General features: G+C 41.2%; 3 protein-coding genes across 4 annotated transcripts; 2 read left to right on the top strand and 1 right to left on the bottom strand.

The window, feature by feature from the left end:
* Positions 1–365: 365 nt before the first annotated feature.
* mfrp (membrane frizzled-related protein) lies at positions 366–7,989 on the top strand. The gene is made up of 14 exons (XM_007575978.2): positions 366–638; positions 713–839; positions 1,603–1,711; positions 2,306–2,431; positions 2,586–2,750; positions 2,841–3,060; positions 3,345–3,475; positions 4,413–4,538; positions 4,616–4,692; positions 4,767–4,915; positions 5,010–5,140; positions 5,868–6,002; positions 6,233–6,360; positions 7,235–7,989. The coding sequence occupies exons 2-14, from the start codon at positions 786–788 to the stop codon at positions 7,457–7,459; spliced, it is 1,776 nt and encodes a 591-aa protein (XP_007576040.1). The 5' UTR covers positions 366–638; positions 713–785; the 3' UTR covers positions 7,460–7,989.
* nudt8 (nudix hydrolase 8) lies at positions 7,806–11,103 on the bottom strand. The gene is made up of 5 exons (XM_016662872.1): positions 11,077–11,103; positions 9,659–10,408; positions 9,417–9,549; positions 8,554–8,631; positions 7,806–8,440 (listed from the first exon to the last, which is right to left on the bottom strand). Exons 2-5 carry the CDS (start codon positions 10,405–10,407, stop codon positions 8,225–8,227), a joined length of 1,176 nt encoding a protein of 391 aa, XP_016518358.1. The 5' UTR covers position 10,408; positions 11,077–11,103; the 3' UTR covers positions 7,806–8,224.
* Positions 11,104–11,119: 16 nt separating this feature from the next.
* ftr86 (finTRIM family, member 86) lies at positions 11,120–16,374 on the top strand. 2 transcript variants are annotated; one of them, XM_016662871.1, is made up of 11 exons: positions 11,120–12,836; positions 13,018–13,113; positions 13,196–13,429; positions 13,550–13,712; positions 13,788–13,883; positions 13,983–14,033; positions 14,129–14,170; positions 14,264–14,299; positions 14,386–14,445; positions 14,548–14,750; positions 15,828–16,374. In XM_016662871.1, exons 1-11 carry the CDS (start codon positions 12,327–12,329, stop codon positions 16,161–16,163), a joined length of 1,827 nt encoding a protein of 608 aa, XP_016518357.1. In that variant the 5' UTR covers positions 11,120–12,326; the 3' UTR covers positions 16,164–16,374. The 2 variants fall into 2 exon arrangements, with proteins under 2 accessions (XP_016518357.1, XP_007576036.1); XM_007575974.2 differs by having other exon boundaries at positions 14,117–14,170.
* Positions 16,375–16,654: the final 280 nt, after the last annotated feature.

Below are 16,654 nucleotides of genomic sequence, written 5' to 3'. Positions count from 1 at the left end.
TCTGCTGAATGATTCTGTTTTCAGAGTAAACCATGTACTCTCTAGTAAGGCATATAAAGACAACTTTGCATATTCAAAATAACAGATTTGATATTCCCAGACCAAGCTGCACCGATTACCTCAAACTTTTGAGGTAGTAACTAACTCTGCTTCGTCTTCACCCGTTGCCTAAAATTCTGTTTGTCCGTTCATGTTTGTTTGCACTCAAATGTTTGATCGCCAGGCCGCTCCTGCTCAGCCGTGCGACCGTATGTCTCTGTACAACCTAAGTGTTACAAACATTTTAGCAAACCCCAAACAGCCCCCCTCACTTTAATTTTCCCCTCCTTCTCAGGGCTTAGTCCTCTCAGCTGACATGGCTTTGCTGAGCACTGGGAACAACTTTCTGAAACCCTTTTGTAGCCAGTTTTTCAAAAACACACAAGAGAAATACAGAGAATAAAGAGCACCGAGGACGGTTATGTTGACAACTGCAACTTAAAACTCCTTCCCCCTGAATTATCTTGGTTTTATTGCTGCTTTTCGTGAGAATTATGGTTATGGATTGCCAACAAAGAATTTCTATGTGCAGGAGAATCGAAGACTGGAAGATTTTGCAGTCAAAGAGAAGGCTAACTGTTTGGGCAAAATGCATGATGGTAAGAAAACGCTGGAAAATGTCCTTGAAAAATTCTAATACAGAAACAGCTCTGTCTTTGCGATGTCCCTCCAGATTTATTCCTAAATACGCCGGACCATTGGAGAGGATTGCTGACCGGAATCAGAATTTCCCTTTGAGACAGAAGATGTCTGATCTCAGCCAGGTCTCTGTTTACTCTGACTCCTCTGACATTTATAAGGTAAGCTGGAAAGCAATAAGCTGGTGGTAGATGGTTTGAATGTTAGTACTATTTAATTTTATGAGTAACAACAGTGGGCCCGAGCCACAGTGAGAGTTACTATCTACAAAAGGAGAACATATGGAACAGTGAGGAGCACTTCCTGGAGTGGACAGCCTACTAAATGTTTTTTTGCATCTGGGTAATCCAGACAGTATCAAAGACTCATCAAAAAGGTTTTAAGAGAACCCACAACAATATCTAAGGCCTTACCTGACTCACTTTAGGTCAGTTTTAGAGATTCAGTAATATGAAAGACATTGAACAACAATCTGCTGACGAAACAGAACAGACATTGGCCAGAAAACATCTTAATGATGGCTGTAAATGTTTTGAAAGGTGTGCATTCTATCACATCCGAGAAATAATCTGTTTCTGACTTTAAACCCAAAAACATCTTGGTTATGCAGCTGGACAATGAAGCACACCAGCAGATTCTTCTATAAATTGCTTTAAATAACTATTTGAAGGCTCTGGAGTGGTGTGGTCAAATTCAAGATAAATCCATGACAATGTGGCATGACCTTTAGCAGACCGATGTCAATTAATTGAAACAATTCTTTTTAAAGTGATACAACCGCAAGGTCAACATATTGAGCTAGCTAAAAACAAGACAGTCCTAACATACGTCATTTAGGACGACTATGTTCTCTTATACTGTCTATTTAAAAAGTTCTCGGTTAATAAAATCTTGTTTAAATTAATTCCCTTTTCCTTTCTACAGAATGTGTTCTGTAATCCCGCTTTTGAGCTGGAGGGGGAGCAGGAAGAGCGGGTGGACGGCTTCAGGACTTCCTCATCCACCCCTGAACCAATCAAACCCCCAGCAGCCAGTGAGTCAGCCAATCCCTGACTGACATTTCATTTATTTATGGATTTTAAAGTTTGGGTTTACATACAATAAATTATACCAATGAGTAGCTCAACTAAGTGAGGGACTATAGAGATAATTAGCTTGCATGTTTTACTTAATGCAAACTTTTCATGACTGTGAAAACAGTCAAATCCATCCATTGCTTTGCGTTTACCTGGACAGAAAGCAGAACTCGGAGAGTCTGTGTATCACATGAAATGAAACGTTTTAGTTTTGTTCATCGTGAGGCTTTGTACATTTTATTAAGCTACACTTCAAAAACACAAAAAGTAGTTTTGTGTAAATATCTTACTACACTTGAAATAAGACAAAACTAACTTACAGGCAACTTTTCAGCAAGATATAGGCGCTTGTTTTAAGTCAGTCATTTAATATAGATAAAAAGCACTGTTCCAATATTAGATTATTTCACCCAACAAGCCATTTTTACATGTTGTGAGTGAAAAAAATCTGCCAGAGAAAAAAAAAATGCTTGATCAGATTCTGTGTTTATGCAGTGTAGGAGTAAATTAAGGTATTTAAAATCAGATTAAATGCTTAATTTGTCCTTCAGGTTTTGTGGAAATGTGCTCCATGCGGCTCAGAGGCAGAGGTGGTGGGTGGGGGGCGGTGGTGGTCTCTGCTGCTGCCCTGCTCCTGCTAACAGCCATCGGACTGGCGCTGGCTCTTATTCTCACCCGTGAGTTCCTGCTGCACGCAGTTGCTCAGAATGCAATGGGTGATACTTAAAAATGACTGAGAAGAATGGATGAATGGACTTTAAAATGTACAGTAGACAAAAGTCTCTGTCCAGATGTGTGTCATTTTCTCAGTATGTCCTGCTTTTCTTTTAGAGCTGAAAAGCCAGGCAGTGGACAATCACCTGGCAACGACCTCTGCAGGCTTACAGAGCACAGGGCATGATGTGCCCCACACTCCAACCGCAGCACCTTTGAACAGAAGTCACATGGACAGCACAGTCATACCACAGCCTGCTGTGATCCCCCAGTCTGAAACAAGTACGTCGATCCTCAGTCAACAGGACTCACGTTTCTTTCAGTGCATATTTGTTTTTCCCCTTTAATAAAATATTCCTCTCTGTCTCCCAGGCTGTGGAGGTGTCCTGACTGACTCAGGGGGCAGTTTCAGTTCCCCAAACCACCCTGGCTCCTACCCCTCAAACTCACATTGCGTCTGGGAGATCCGGGTCGCACCCCCACACCTGGTTCAGATCCGTGTTTCCTATCTGGCAGTGGAGGGACCCTCCCCCTGTCTGTTTGACTGGTTGGAGGTTCAGCAGCAGGTCGAGCAGGTCTCAGTGTTCACCAGGTCGGTCAGGTTGCGGGCAGGATGAAAATCTAAATCTACCACAGGTTTATTACTCTAAGCTGCTTAACTGCAATGTAAGGTTTGCACCTCAATCTTTTGGAAGAAGTGTTTGAAAAAAATGACACAAGATGGCGCTAAAGATGTGCAAATATTTCTAGTCCTTTTTTGTCAAAAGGGTTGCATGCAAAATTTTTATCTACTCAGGAACATGTTGACCTTTTTACATACGAAATGTTGTAACACGACAACATAGTAAAATGATTGAAGTGAATCATTTTCTTCAGGTTCTGTGGTAACATCGCCCCACCAACGATCAACACAAACAGCAGTACCGTGTGGGTCACCTTCCACTCTGACGGCAGCATCGCCGGCGCCGGCTTTGCTGCGCAGTACAAAGCTGTCCCCCCTGCACAAAGTCAGTATTCAGTGTTCCAGATCAGTGTGTTTCAAAGTGGGGGGCCTCGGCCCCACGGAGGGCCCCTCAAAAAGCTGGAGGGAAGACGAGGGGGGAAAAAAGTTACATGAAAGAAATGATGTTTTAAATCATTCATTTTATTTATTTATTTTATAAATGTAATCTGTTTTTCAATCATTATTGAAAAGCAGGGATGGAAGAAATTGCCTTTATTGTCCCAAAGAGGGCCACACTCATCTTCCTGACTGGCTGCTACTCAAATTTATCAACTTCCTTTCCTCAAGCCAGCATATAGGAAGAGTGAAATGGAAAGGTTTACAATAAGACAAAGAGTGAAGGTGAAAAACATTTTTCTTCCTGTTGTGGAGGACAGTGTGGAAAAAAAACCTCTAATGTGGAAATTAAATACAATTAACAGAAGAGGATTCCCGCTGCTGAAAAAGAAAAAATCTCACAATTCTGACTTTTTTCCCCCAGAATTTTGACCTTTTTCTGAGAATTCTTACTTTTGATGTCAGGGAGATTAGTCAGAACTCTGAGATTCTCACTATAATCTCAGAATTACAGTCAGAAGACGACCATAACTGTCTGACATCAAAAGTAAGAATTCTAAGAAAATTATCTGATAAAATTATCTGATTAAAATGTTCCACCACAAAACTCATGGCCACCTAAAATTAGAAGATGTGAGGAGCATTTCTGGAAATGAATGTAATCATTACTGACTAGCAGATGAATGTGAGAAGATCAAATCTAAAAGTTAATGTTTCTTTATAAATTTTGTAGCATTGTCTGTGGGTTTGCAAAAGGGGTCTTCGGCCAGAAGCTAATGCTGTTTGGGGGGCCATGGCCTGGAAAAGTTTGGGAACCCCTGTTATGTTTGTGCAAACTCACATTCATTTCCACTTTCACCCCAGGATCTTCTCTGTTTCCCCAGAGAGCTGCAGCAGAGAAGAGTTCATGTGTGATGGTGGCCGGTGCCTGCTGCCTGCGTCTGTGTGTGACGGTCATCCAAACTGTAATGACCAAACAGATGAGGCAAACTGTAGTCAAAAGCACAAAGGTGAGAGCACAGACGCTATTATAAACCCAACAGGAATCTTTAAGAAGAAAGGATCTGTGATCGCTGTTGTTTTCCAGAATGCGGTGGTCAGAAGTCTGGGCCGCATGGTTACCTGGCAAGTCCGAATCACCCCAGGCCTTATCCTCACCAACAGGTAATTCTGGAAACAACCAAACACACCCAGACTACTAATAACTGAAAAGTAACAGCCTTTTTTATGTCCCCTAGTCGTGCGTGTGGCATATATCTGTTGATGAGGGTCACGTCATCACGCTAAGCTTCAGAAACTTCAGTCTGGAGACGCAGGATGTGTGCGAGTTTGACTATGTGGAGGTTCATGACAGCAGCAGCATTGGAGCCGGGAGAGTTTTAGGGCGGTAAGAAGCTCTTCGACTGTGATAATATTTGTGTTTTCCTTCGCCCTGAGTTCAAGAATTGAGCTAAGGCAGAGCTGTTGTGCCTCGGTGACAGGTTTTGCGGTACTACCTTCCCACCAGACCTGACCTCCTCTGGCCCGTACATGACAGTGGTGTTTGTGGCAGATGAGGGCGTGGCAGACAGCGGCTTTAACGCAACATACCGGGCTGTGTCTGTGCTGAACAGTGAGTCTTTGCTTTAATAAAGTTAGTGTTCTTGTTTCTTATTATCCCTCTAATTTCACCCCCATATTTCCAACATGTGTCGAAAGAAAATAAGCTGTTGCTCAAAAGTTACTGAGAACATTACAAAACGGTGCATAACATCATTTATAGCAAAGCAAAAACACTGCCCATCACTCTGAACACACCATCAGCTTGATTTCTCATAATGACGGCAGCATCCAGCTGCTTTTTTACAGCAAGGACAAGAACATTCAGACAGCTAAATACAAGTAGCCCTAGAAAAAAATCTGTCAGAGGCTACAAAGATTTAAGACTGGAGCTGAGAATTATGAAGAATTTCAGTTCCTACATGTGCAAAGGTGGTAGAGAAATACTGCAGCTACTACTGTTACCACTAACTCAAGAGGAGCTGAAATTTTTTATCTGTTACGTTTCTGCAATCGGTGCATGCATTTTCCATTCCCTTCACAGCTACTCGGCATGTTGGTCTGTTACAGAAAAGCCCAATGAAATTATTGATGTTGTTTGGTAACTGAGAGAATCTGAATCTTTTGCAGCTTAATGTAGATTTGTCCTTTTAATAACATACTATAAATACAAATGCAACCAGGTTCCAATGCAAATGTTTCTGTCCTTGACACGTCGCAAGAGAAGGCGAAAAACCAGCATATCTAAAAGCACGCATATTGTCATACCGACTTTGTTTGTTTTTGTTTGCCCCGATAAGGAACGTGTGGCCCGAACCAGGTCGCCTGCAGCACAGGGGAGTGCCTTCAGCAGCAGTGGCTGTGTGACGGGTGGAGCGACTGTTCAGACGGTGCCGATGAGCAGGGCTGTGCTAACTCCACCTACCCTCCTTTCAGTGAGTCCACGTTATCACCGGCCTCAATCAAGAAGCACTGATAGTTTCTTTTGTCTGCTGCTGCTGAGAGGTTGACATAGGAGATAATCTGTTGTTCATATCAGGGTAAAGGAAACACAGGAAGCTCAGACACAAAAGACGTCCCAATTTAAATGAGTTCAGATTTCTTACAGCTGTTTCAATAAATTTAAGTGTTTTTTTTTTTTTTCTCCCTCACATAATAACACCAGCTTCATCATGTGAGATCATAGAGGTGGAGATGTGTCAGGGCCTCAGTTACAACTTTACCTCATTCCCCAACATATGGCTGTCCATCGCTGACCAGAGGGAAGCCGCTACACTCCTGCGACAGTACCGGGTAAAGGTTACCTTAACAACGCGTAATAATAACACACCTGAAAGGATTTTACTGTGCCAACGCATTTTCTTTTACTTTATTGCTTCAAAGAGTCACAATAACTAGTTTGGAAAGAAAGAAAAAAACAAAATGTTTTGGGATGAGCAGCCACACTCCAAAACAAACCATATACATCCATGGACCAGACCAATTTTTGGTCTGACTCAGGATGGCAATGCTTAACCATAATTTTTGAAAAATACACGTCTTTTAGTTTCTAGATATTTAGGTGTGATTACCCTTTCAAAGTGGTGGATTAGTCATAAGTAGCTCATGAAGTTAACGTCTTTGGACCAATTCTGTTTTGTGAAACTGGTGAATGTCCAGATGAGGCTTATGCTACGGATATTTGTCATAAATCTATAACATAGTGTTTGAATCATGTTTGAACCATGTTTGGAATCTCCCTGACCAACAACGCAGAGGTTACTAGACCTTGTTAAACCAAAAATAATGCACACTTCTTGCCTAAACGATACATTTCTTTTGGCCTAGTTGTATCCAGGGACACAAGAGTTAACAACTGAAATACTAAACAGACTCTAAAGATTCAGAAAATGTGTAAAATGTGAAAATGTGTAATATACCCATAATGTGTGTTTATGGGAGGTGATTATGAGCTGTAATTTGAAGTCACAGACTTAGACTATAACCTTAACTTGTTCTTTGGTGTGTGGGGAGAGTTTAGGGTGTCACTTATGTGTCTAGTTTGTTAGTTACAATCAAACTACTCAAATAAAGTAGACTGTTATGACACGTTTTATCAGTACAGACATTTTTAACACAGGTTATAGCCAGACAGTGATAATCAGCGTTTACTTTGTTCTGTGGACAGGTGCTAATGGAGCTGGCGTGCTTCGAGCCTCTACGAAAGCTGGTGTGTGGGATGTTTCTTCCTCAGTGCAGCCCTCAGGGTGGGGTCCTCCAGCCCTGCCGCTCAGTCTGCTCCTCCGCTGAGCAGCAGTGCAGCCAGGCGCTGGACCTCTTCTCCTTCAGCTGGCCTTTCAACTGCCACCTCTTACCAGACTCACAAGACCCAGTGGAGTGTTCACAGCCTTAAAGCTGAAACTGCAGCAACACGTTTACTGCTGTAAAGGGGGCTGTATATGTTAGTGTTTTAACTAGAAAATAACTGCAGGGCAAGGTTGTGAAGTCCTTCAAAATTTAACATTTGCTCTTTGTCCTTCTGGAGGTCGGGATAAAGCTACATGACCTTTGACCAAGAAATTACTGAATTCGCTGAGCAACGTGAGCATGAAGGCATTTAAAGTGGTGCAACTTTAAATGGAACTAAAACTAATGGTCAAAGTGTACAGATGAAGTAAGAAACAATTGTTAAGTGAACTGACTTTTCAGTTTCTTGCTTTAACGTCAATACTGTAAAATAAAAAACACTTGCATACTGCTTTAAAATATTTTTTTTATTGCATTGTTCTTCAACAAATATGAAAAGCCTTGATTATTTAGGATTTGATCAACAATGAAATAAGAAGGTAAACTCTTTTTCTATTTGTGCTTGGTTCACTATATGACTACACAAGTTTCCTTGTGTTTTAGTCAAACACTTAAATATTCTCCTTCACTTTACTTCAAAAAAAAAGAACAGAAGAAAACCTTCAACAGTGCCTTTCAGTGAGGTCAAAAAATCTGACTGCTGTCTTGATTCCTCATAAAAGATTATAATATATAATCATCAAATGCATAAGAGAAAAGATCAGTCTCCTAACACGTTAATAAACACAACAGAATTATTAAACATTAGACCGGATGTAAGAAATCCAGATTTTCTTCACCGGTTATTGAGGTCTGCTACAAAAAGAAGCGTTCAGCCATTGAAAACCTCAGTAACAGATCCATATGGCGGTATAAGAAGTTTGAGAGTATGGTCCAGAGCGACTGCAGTCAGACCCCATACTCTGTGTTTACTGTTACGAAACACTGGTAGTGTGTATCCATACTTGTTGCCAGTACGAAAGTTTGTGTAGCCGCGATTCTGGGGATTGGACAGGTGTGACAAGGACAAGGTGAAGATCTCGTCCACCTGAAGGAAATACAGACAAAACAAGTTCAATTAAAGTTTTGAAGAAATTACACAAAATAAACAAAAAAAAAAAACAAAAAAAAAAAACAATCTTGGTTTGGATTTGACTGTACCTCCTCTGGGTTTGGTTTGAATGCCAACTCCTCAAGAGGACCAAGGTTAGCCAACACCGGAGCAATCATCATCCCTGACTGCAGAGAAATAACAAGATATACTGTTAAGTCACAAGCCTTGAGCTTCCTTACATTACGACCAACTTCTCAGCTGGCTTTAAGTCTGGACTTTGACTGGGCCATTCTAACATCCAAACAAGTTAGAATTGTTAATTGCTGAATGGTGGACCTCTCCAGTCAAGCCTTTTTTAGACTCAAGGAGATTTCTACCAATACCTCCCTGTGGCTTTCATTCTTCCATGCATGTTTGGGAAATCCTTGAATCTCCCATGGCAACCATTCAGGGGTGCCTGAAGCCTGCTCTCACAAACACCCTATATTTCCACAAAGCTCCTCCTTGGACCCTCCTCTGCACCTTCCTTATTCAGCTTCTTCAAACTAGCAGCAATTAGCAAACACCTGGTATAACTGCGTCTCTTCTGATCTCATTATACAAACATTTTCTCAGTCCAGCACTGCTACTGAGATTTGTAAATGACATATTGAGATTTAACATGCTGAAGGTGGAGTGTCGGAAAGAGCGGGAGCTTCTTAAAGAGACAGATGCCAATTTCAAGGCACCAAATTGCAAAGTCAAATTTCGTTCAAGTCATGTTTATAACGACTGAATGTAGCATAGTTACTTAATTATGCTGTGAGATGGTACTTCGTGCCTGGAAAATACATAGTACCGCCCCTTCAATGATATATATATATATATATATATATATATATATATATCTTTATAGTTATTACTTCTGTGGATTCAACAGGGGACAAATCAAAGTAAGCCTTCAAATCAGATCAAAACACCTTCCACTCACTGTGTCCCTCAGAGGTTTCATGACACCCCAGACCCTTTCAGCTGGAATAGTAACTCCCAGCTCCTCTCTGGCTTCCCGCAATGCAGTGGCCACTACATCTCTGTCTGATGGATCACCCTTTCCTCCAGCAAAGCTACAAGAAGGACAGATAATATAGTACTCTGCCTGCAAATCAATGAAATGTGACATACAGGAAAATGTTGTAGTGTGTGCTTGTCTCCAGCCTCCCACCTCCCACTAACCTGACGTCTCCTTTGTGCTTGCCCTTCAGCATACAGGAGCGCAGAGTAAACAGAAACGCCGGTCCTCCTTTATCGTAGCAGAGGGAAATCAAGATGGAAGCCCACTTCCCTTTGTTCTGTCCTTGAGCCTGGCCGGCCCCTTGCCTCACTTTGTCCATGTCGTAGTGCTTCCAGTTGGCCTGCAGGATCTGTCGACATCTGTTTTCGTTCTCAAGGGACAGGCAGTCCTTCCAGATGTCTGTTACATGAGGGACAGCCTGATGAACAGTTCTGATTTGATGGACGGAGTGATAGTTGTTTTGTGCTCGACAGTAGAGCTGGTTTGAGACCCGGGGATTAAGTGCTGGTATATTATAAGATGTAGCCGGGCTAAGATCCAAAGGCCAGGAAGTCCTGTTGAATAAACAGTGCCAGAAAGTGCTGAAAATATAAGGTGCTTTGGTTTTGGCAGAGACCTGAGGGTGATGACAGCGGCTTTTCAGAATGGCTTTGGAAATGGGGGTTTCAGATATAAGGCCTTCTAGCTGATAATTCTCACTGTCTGCGCTGAAAGACGTCAGCTGAGATGAACAGCATAAAGTCTTTGTGCTTTTTTCATGGATTTGATCATGTCTCCTAGCACGAATGTGTCTTACTTCCAAACATGTTGAGTCAATGTGTTTAGAGAAAGCAAGAAGGCGAAATTCCTTTGACAGCTGCAGTGACCTTAAGTTACAAACCCAAACCAGTATTTGTGGACCCCTGAACATCCTGTAAACAAACAGAAAACATACAGAGATTAGAACAATGTACAGACAGGTTGTGCTTATTGACTCATCAGTATAAATAATGGTCATGTGAACCTGATTACACATTCTTAAACTTGCAGACTGACAAATTATTAGACTAAAAGAATACAAATGCATTCTACACTAATTAGATTTGTATTTGTAAACATTTCCCTTTACATTATGTAAAAATTACTAGTCTCCAGTTAAAACCACCTGATAAAGTACGTTGTGACTTGACAAAATGTAAAAATATTTATGTTTGGAAGAGTTTATTAAAGCAAAGACATAATTTCAACACCCAGCAGGTAAAGTTGATGCCCACAAGTCATTCTCTGCTGCTACCTAACTTAATGTGCTTTACTTTATCTTGAGGCAATTATTTTGCAAATGCTAACTAATATTCAAATAACACAGCAGAGTTATTTGGTAGCAGTCAAGACCGACTCTGTATCGAGCTTTCAGAATAGCAACCCAAACTAACTGGATAAGTTAGCAAAACATTAGCAACACAGACGGCTAGCAAGCTAATGTCATCCGTTACACAGCTGGAAATTGTGACTTACAAACTACGCCTATTCAACATGTCCCACATAAGTTCAGGACACACGTAAGACAAATAAATATTTATAAAATAAATAAAATATTTACACCGAGAGCTGAACATGTTCACACTGAGAGAAAAAAACAATACCTGGTTATTCGTCGTGCTACCCGGCTAGCTGCCCTTGGGTCCGCTTCTTTTTCTCATAACGGCGCCATGTGCAGTAGAAGTTATGGTCACTTTCGGCGAGGGAGGGGTGATCTACTGAACTCGTTCAACTTAACATGCTTTGCTTACGACATGAATGTATAACAACTGAAAATGTTTTAAATATAGACCTTGTAATACAACTTATCAAGAACTTTTACTGATTCAATTTATTTATATTTTCATGAATTGTTTCTTGTTTGACATTAAAACAGCCCAGCTGTTAATTCCAGCTGTGTAGTCTAAATGAAAACCACTAAATGCTAAAAGAGCTCAGATCTCATGATATGAACCGCAGGGTGTTCTGCTAACACGAATTGGACACTTATTTTGCATCATAAGCAAATAAATAAAACACACACAGAGGTTGTGGAAAGCTGTAGACAAAGTGGGGGGTCACAGAGCTTATACCCCGTTCCAACATGGGTGCAAGTAACCCCGCGCCCAAAGAGTAGAGACTAAAACAGGCTAAATATTCAACACTAATAGATAAGATTAAAAACAAGACTGTAAAACAAATTCTTAGATAAAAACCCTTAAATGGCTTGCGCCGTTGGAAAAATGAGGCGGATCCAACTGGGACTCTGAGCATCGCATGCGTCAGCGCCTCCCTCTGCAGACGTCAGACATACCTCACATAAGACTTGTTTTTCCTCTTTTTTTGGATAAGGGCTGGACTAGTAGTAGGGAAATAATTAGTGATTCAACTCACACAAAACCCCATGAATTACGTCATGGCTGATTAGTGCTAAATAACCAGTTTGTCTTGTTGTGGGCAAAAAAGTGTTCCTCATTATCTTCATTTCCAAAAAAAGAGAGTTAAACCAATTGTTATTCAAAAAATGTCAAACATTTATCCCAATCATTTTGTTTTGTGAATTTTAAAACAATGATTTAGATGGTTCAGGTTAAAAGTACTCTTAAACGATTGACAAACACCAGTGACATAATAGAAAGAAACTCCACCACACCTGTTCTACAAGCCCCACCCCAAGCTAAGGAAGCTTGAGCATTTCAGTGCATGTGACTCAAGTCAACTGTCATTTTACTACTTTGGTCCCTTGCTGTTCTTTCTTTTTGCTATAAGCATTGATTTTTGTAAACTGTGACATACTTCTTCATTGATACCGTCCAGACCTCAAGCATCATCATGGCCTCAGCTTGGCCTGAAGAGGAGAGCTTTGCTTGCTCTGTATGTCTGGAAACTCTGAAAGAGCCCACCACTCTAACATGTGGACATTCCTACTGCTTGAATTGCATCGAAAACCACTGGGACAAGGAAGACGACAAAGGTCACTACAGCTGCCCGCAGTGTAGGCAGCTCTTCACGCCTCGACCTTATGTGGCCAAGAATACGCTGCTTGCACAGGCCATGGAGAAGCTAAGAACAAACAGCATAAAGCAAAGCAACATGGTGGGCATCTATTCAGCTGACCCGGTGATGCCCGTCTACTTGGACGTCATATCGGATATTGGGCCCAGGAAGGGGAGCGTGTACCCTCAACTCCCTTCGGTGGAACAAAGAATCTGCCCTCAACACAAGCAACCACTGGATTTGTTTTGCCATGAAGACAAGGAGTGTGTGTGTGTGATGTGTTGCCAGGATGGACACACGGGACATCGTGTGGTTGGACCGCAAGAAGAAAGAAGACAGAGACAGGTATGTAACTGGCAAATGTCATTTCCACCTTAGTAAAGAGATTAGTGTGCTTTGTGCATATTTGGTGAGCATAATAAAGATGAGAGAGATCACAAACTATCTTTATTTGCCTCTACTTCTGATCTGACTGCACTGCAATCCATTTATTCACTTTGTCCACCAAACTTTGATGTGTCTCTAGCAAGAGCTTGTCCAGATGCAGGCAGAAGTACAACGGAGAATCCAGGAGACCAAGAGGAATATCATGGAGATCCCGCATACTGCGCGTCAACAAAAAGTCAGCGAAACTCCTTGTTGATTTTCTTCACGTAGATATTTACAAAGGCATTTATGGCATCTCTCTCTCTTTCTCTCTCTAGGCCTTGCTGCAGGCCCTTCAAAGGGAGAGCGCTGATTTATTTCCAGAACTGGTGAAGAGTGTAAATCTGACAGGGACACAAGTTGGTGAGCTCCTTATTGCTCAGGAGAGCGTCTTTGACGGACAAGTCGAAACACTGGTGAAGCATTTAGAGCAAGATTTATCACAGCTTCAACAAAAGAGTGAGGAGCTGGGCAGGCTGGCTTACATGCAGGATAATATCTCCTTCCTGAAGGTAAGGAAGGATGGTTCTAGAAAATATTTTCATTTTCTTTTCACAAAATATTCATTTTTTTTTTTTTAATGAGTTGTTATGGTTGTTCTATCTGATTCTTTTCTATGTTTTTCTCTCAAGAACTTCCTCCTCATGGAGCCGCTGGGGCAGACTGGTGCCACAGGACAGTCTGGGATTATTCAGGAGGAAGGTGTGGTGGCTTCCATACGATCGGTCATTAAAGAGCTGCAAGAGTCCATACAGAACCTCTGCAAAGAAAGTCTATCCAAGATTGTCAAAATAGGTCAGATTATTTTCCTCATTATGGTTTTCTCTTCTATTTCCTGTTTTGTTGAGGACTAAAAGTTTGTCTTTGCAGTGAGTCATGAACCCATGGCTTCAACACCCAACGGTGTGGCAGCAGCAAGCACAGGGTCCACTGATTATTCTGGTCAGGCTGCTGCACAGGCTTCAGGTTTGGAAACCTCTCTGCCTGTCCAATATTACACAGAATATTCTTATTATGGGAAAGAGACTTGTTTCTTATAATGTATTATTTTTTTTTAATACATAGTCTATGAAGAAATTGATGTTTCTCCACCGCCACAACCTATGCGACATCAGTGTAAGTTTCTTATGCACTCAATATGGATGTTTTTGTCTTTTTTTTTTTAACCATGCTAATTCTCAATTTCAAAATTGTCATAGTTTCCTCCATAGTACGTGAGTCTTCAAGATTCAGAGGATCTATGAGTCATCAAGGTAAACATTTATATAATTTTTATATATAAAAAATATATATTTGTATATAATTTTTTTTCTGTTCCCCTACCTGTTTTGGATACGACTCTGCAGGAAACCCTCCACCTCTCCCACCTTTTAGGCTTCAAGGTACATCTACTTGCAATGCATCTAATCTAAACGTCACACTTCCCTTGTATTTTTAATAATGGCTCATTATGAATTTGCTGTTGTAGCATCTGGATCAATTAAGCTTGTGAATCCAGAGCCAAAAACAAGAGAGGAAATGTTAAAATGTGAGTCTGTTTTAATCTTCAATATGAAGTGCAACATATAAAACTGAAATGAAGCATTCTAGATGCCCTTAGGTTTCATCACAATGTTTTCTGTTTTTCTAGTCCGCTTTGAACCTACCATAGACCCAAACACAGCCTACCGCCACATGAAACTGTCGGAAGATTGTCGTAAGGTCACAATGCGTTCTGAAAACCTGAATCCACCTGACCACCCTGATCGCTTCTTCTTCTGGAGACAAGTTCTCTGCAAAGAGCCCCTGGCTGGGAGCCCTTACTACTGGGAGGTCGAGTGGACTGGCCAGAAGGCGAGTCCTTACACACAAGCTTTAAATGCAACTTTGCCCTTACTTTATGCCTTTCTGATCGTAATACTACCAATGATTGTCTCAGGCATCGATGTTCGTGATTGTTTTTTGGAGAGGATCGTTGAGACATCTAGTGGATGGATTGCTTTTAATATCTTCCCTCAGTCTGTGGTCGTGTTCACTTTTAATTGGAAAATTTTAGATATGTATGTGAAGATCCAATCATGTCCCTAAACACTCCTATTTAGTCTTTTTGGCAGATTGCCCATTTCTAATTTGTCCATAATTTCATTTTCTGATGTCTGTAGAAGCTCCTGTGTGAACACTGTCCAGGGCAAATCCAAAATGTTTCTGCATCACAGACTTTAGTCAAGTTTGACCAGTTGGACACAGTTGTTGCATACAGTTTTTTTTTGCATTATGGAGCAAAAAAGGCCTTTAAGGCTAGAACTTGAGACCATAATTAACTGGTTGACTGTGTAGCTTCTAAAAAAAACCCTTCTTCTGTTGCGGATTTCCTCACAGCTGTGTCCAACCGTAGTTTATATTTCCCATCTTCTTAAAGCAACACTTACTGGTCTGTGCTGTCTTCATGATTTTGTCCATGAAGCACGTTCACAGTAGCATCACTGGTTTGTGAATTTCTCCAAATTTTGTGATAGACTGTAACTAAAATATGAAAAATGACAAGTTTACAGATATAGGTTCAGTTTTATTGAAGAGCAAAGAGAGTAAAGCCTTCACTTTTACCCTTAGTCATTTCATACACAGAAAATATTATTGCATGGATATCATTCAATTGTGCCTTTCTAAAACTTATAAAAAATGCAGAAAAATGATCTATTCTCTGATTCAAGTGTGGGTGTCAATTTAGAATTGACAAATAAGCAACAACATGCTAATCTGGGCACAACTGGCAGATTATTTTTGTTGCCGCTTTGATTTTTTTTTTCTATCCTCCAGATGCTTCTACCGCCCTGTGTGAAGGGCCATGTCACACATCAAAACCTGCTACCTACTCCTGTGATCGCTTGGTTTTCTGTTCTCTCATTTGTTTCTGTCTGTGCCACCACGCAGATCACCATTGGTGTTGCTTTCAAGGACATGGAGCGCAAAAGCAGTGACAACAAAAGCCGTCTGGGTCACAACGCTCAGTCCTGGAGCCTTTACTGGTCTGGTACCGGCTACTCCTTCTGGCACAATAACCAGGAGAAACTTCTGGGCTCGCCCAAGGCTGCGCGGCTCGGCGTCTATCTGGACCAGCATGCTGGGATTCTAAACTTTTACAACATCGCCCACAGCCAGGCTCATCTCATCCATCACTACGAGACGCAGTTCACCGGGCCACTGTACGCAGGGTTCAGGCTGGGGGCCGGAGTAGGGGACTCTCTCACCATTTGTAAACTGGATTGAGTTTTTGATTCTCGTAGATTGGTTGCTGTGTTTTTGATTATTCCAACTAACGTTTAAGCTCTCAAAATGTCTTGTGACCGTGACATGCATGGAAACACTTAACTGTGCAATTTCCAGAATATTTTGTGCGCCAATCTCATTGTGATTTGAAGTGTTAATAAATTGTTGAAAGGCAATAAAATAAAATAAAAAAAAAACATCTTATTTGAAACTTGTTTTGTTGTTCTTAATTGAAAAGCTTCACTAGGAGAGAAACAGACCCCCAGCATGATGCTACCTCCACCATGCTTGACTATTGGTACTTTTTGTTGATTGAAAAAGCTCATCTGGACTCCTTCAAACGTAGTGCACTGTTGTTGCCAATAACCGTCTGTGTCCTTAACGTTTCGCTTTCTCTTGAAAACATCTGACTTATGTGAGCTGCTGAGTATCTTTCGGTCATTCATCCTTGCAGGAGTTGATTTTTGAATAATGCTTATTTTTCTGCTACT

Source organism: Poecilia formosa, unplaced genomic scaffold (assembly GCF_000485575.1).
Source record: "Poecilia formosa unplaced genomic scaffold, Poecilia_formosa-5.1.2 Scaffold393, whole genome shotgun sequence".
NCBI classification, from domain to species: Eukaryota; Metazoa; Chordata; class Actinopteri; order Cyprinodontiformes; family Poeciliidae; genus Poecilia; species Poecilia formosa.
The sequence above is the reverse complement of the archived record's forward strand: the minus strand, read 5'-3'. Positions and strand labels throughout refer to the sequence as shown.

Bases quoted from the DNA above. Each gene is read 5' to 3' on its own strand.
- mfrp (XM_007575978.2), top strand. From the start codon at position 786: ATGTCTGATCTCAGCCAGGTCTCTGTTTACTCTGACTCCTCTGACATT. The intron at 4,916-5,009 runs GTAAGAAGCTCT...CCTCGGTGACAG, and splicing joins GCCGGGAGAGTTTTAGGGCG to GTTTTGCGGTACTACCTTCC. The intron at 6,003-6,232 runs GTGAGTCCACGT...TAATAACACCAG, and splicing joins CTCCACCTACCCTCCTTTCA to CTTCATCATGTGAGATCATA.
- nudt8 (XM_016662872.1), bottom strand. From the start codon at position 10,407: ATGTTCAGGGGTCCACAAATACTGGTTTGGGTTTGTAACTTAAGGTCA. The intron at 9,550-9,658 runs GTTAGTGGGAGG...TCCTTCTTGTAG, and splicing joins AAGCACAAAGGAGACGTCAG to CTTTGCTGGAGGAAAGGGTG. The intron at 8,632-9,416 runs GTGAGTGGAAGG...ATTTCTCTGCAG, and splicing joins TGAAACCTCTGAGGGACACA to TCAGGGATGATGATTGCTCC.
- ftr86 (XM_007575974.2), top strand. From the start codon at position 12,327: ATGGCCTCAGCTTGGCCTGAAGAGGAGAGCTTTGCTTGCTCTGTATGT. The intron at 13,114-13,195 runs GTCAGCGAAACT...TTCTCTCTCTAG, and splicing joins ATACTGCGCGTCAACAAAAA to GCCTTGCTGCAGGCCCTTCA. The intron at 13,713-13,787 runs GTCAGATTATTT...TTGTCTTTGCAG, and splicing joins ATCCAAGATTGTCAAAATAG to TGAGTCATGAACCCATGGCT.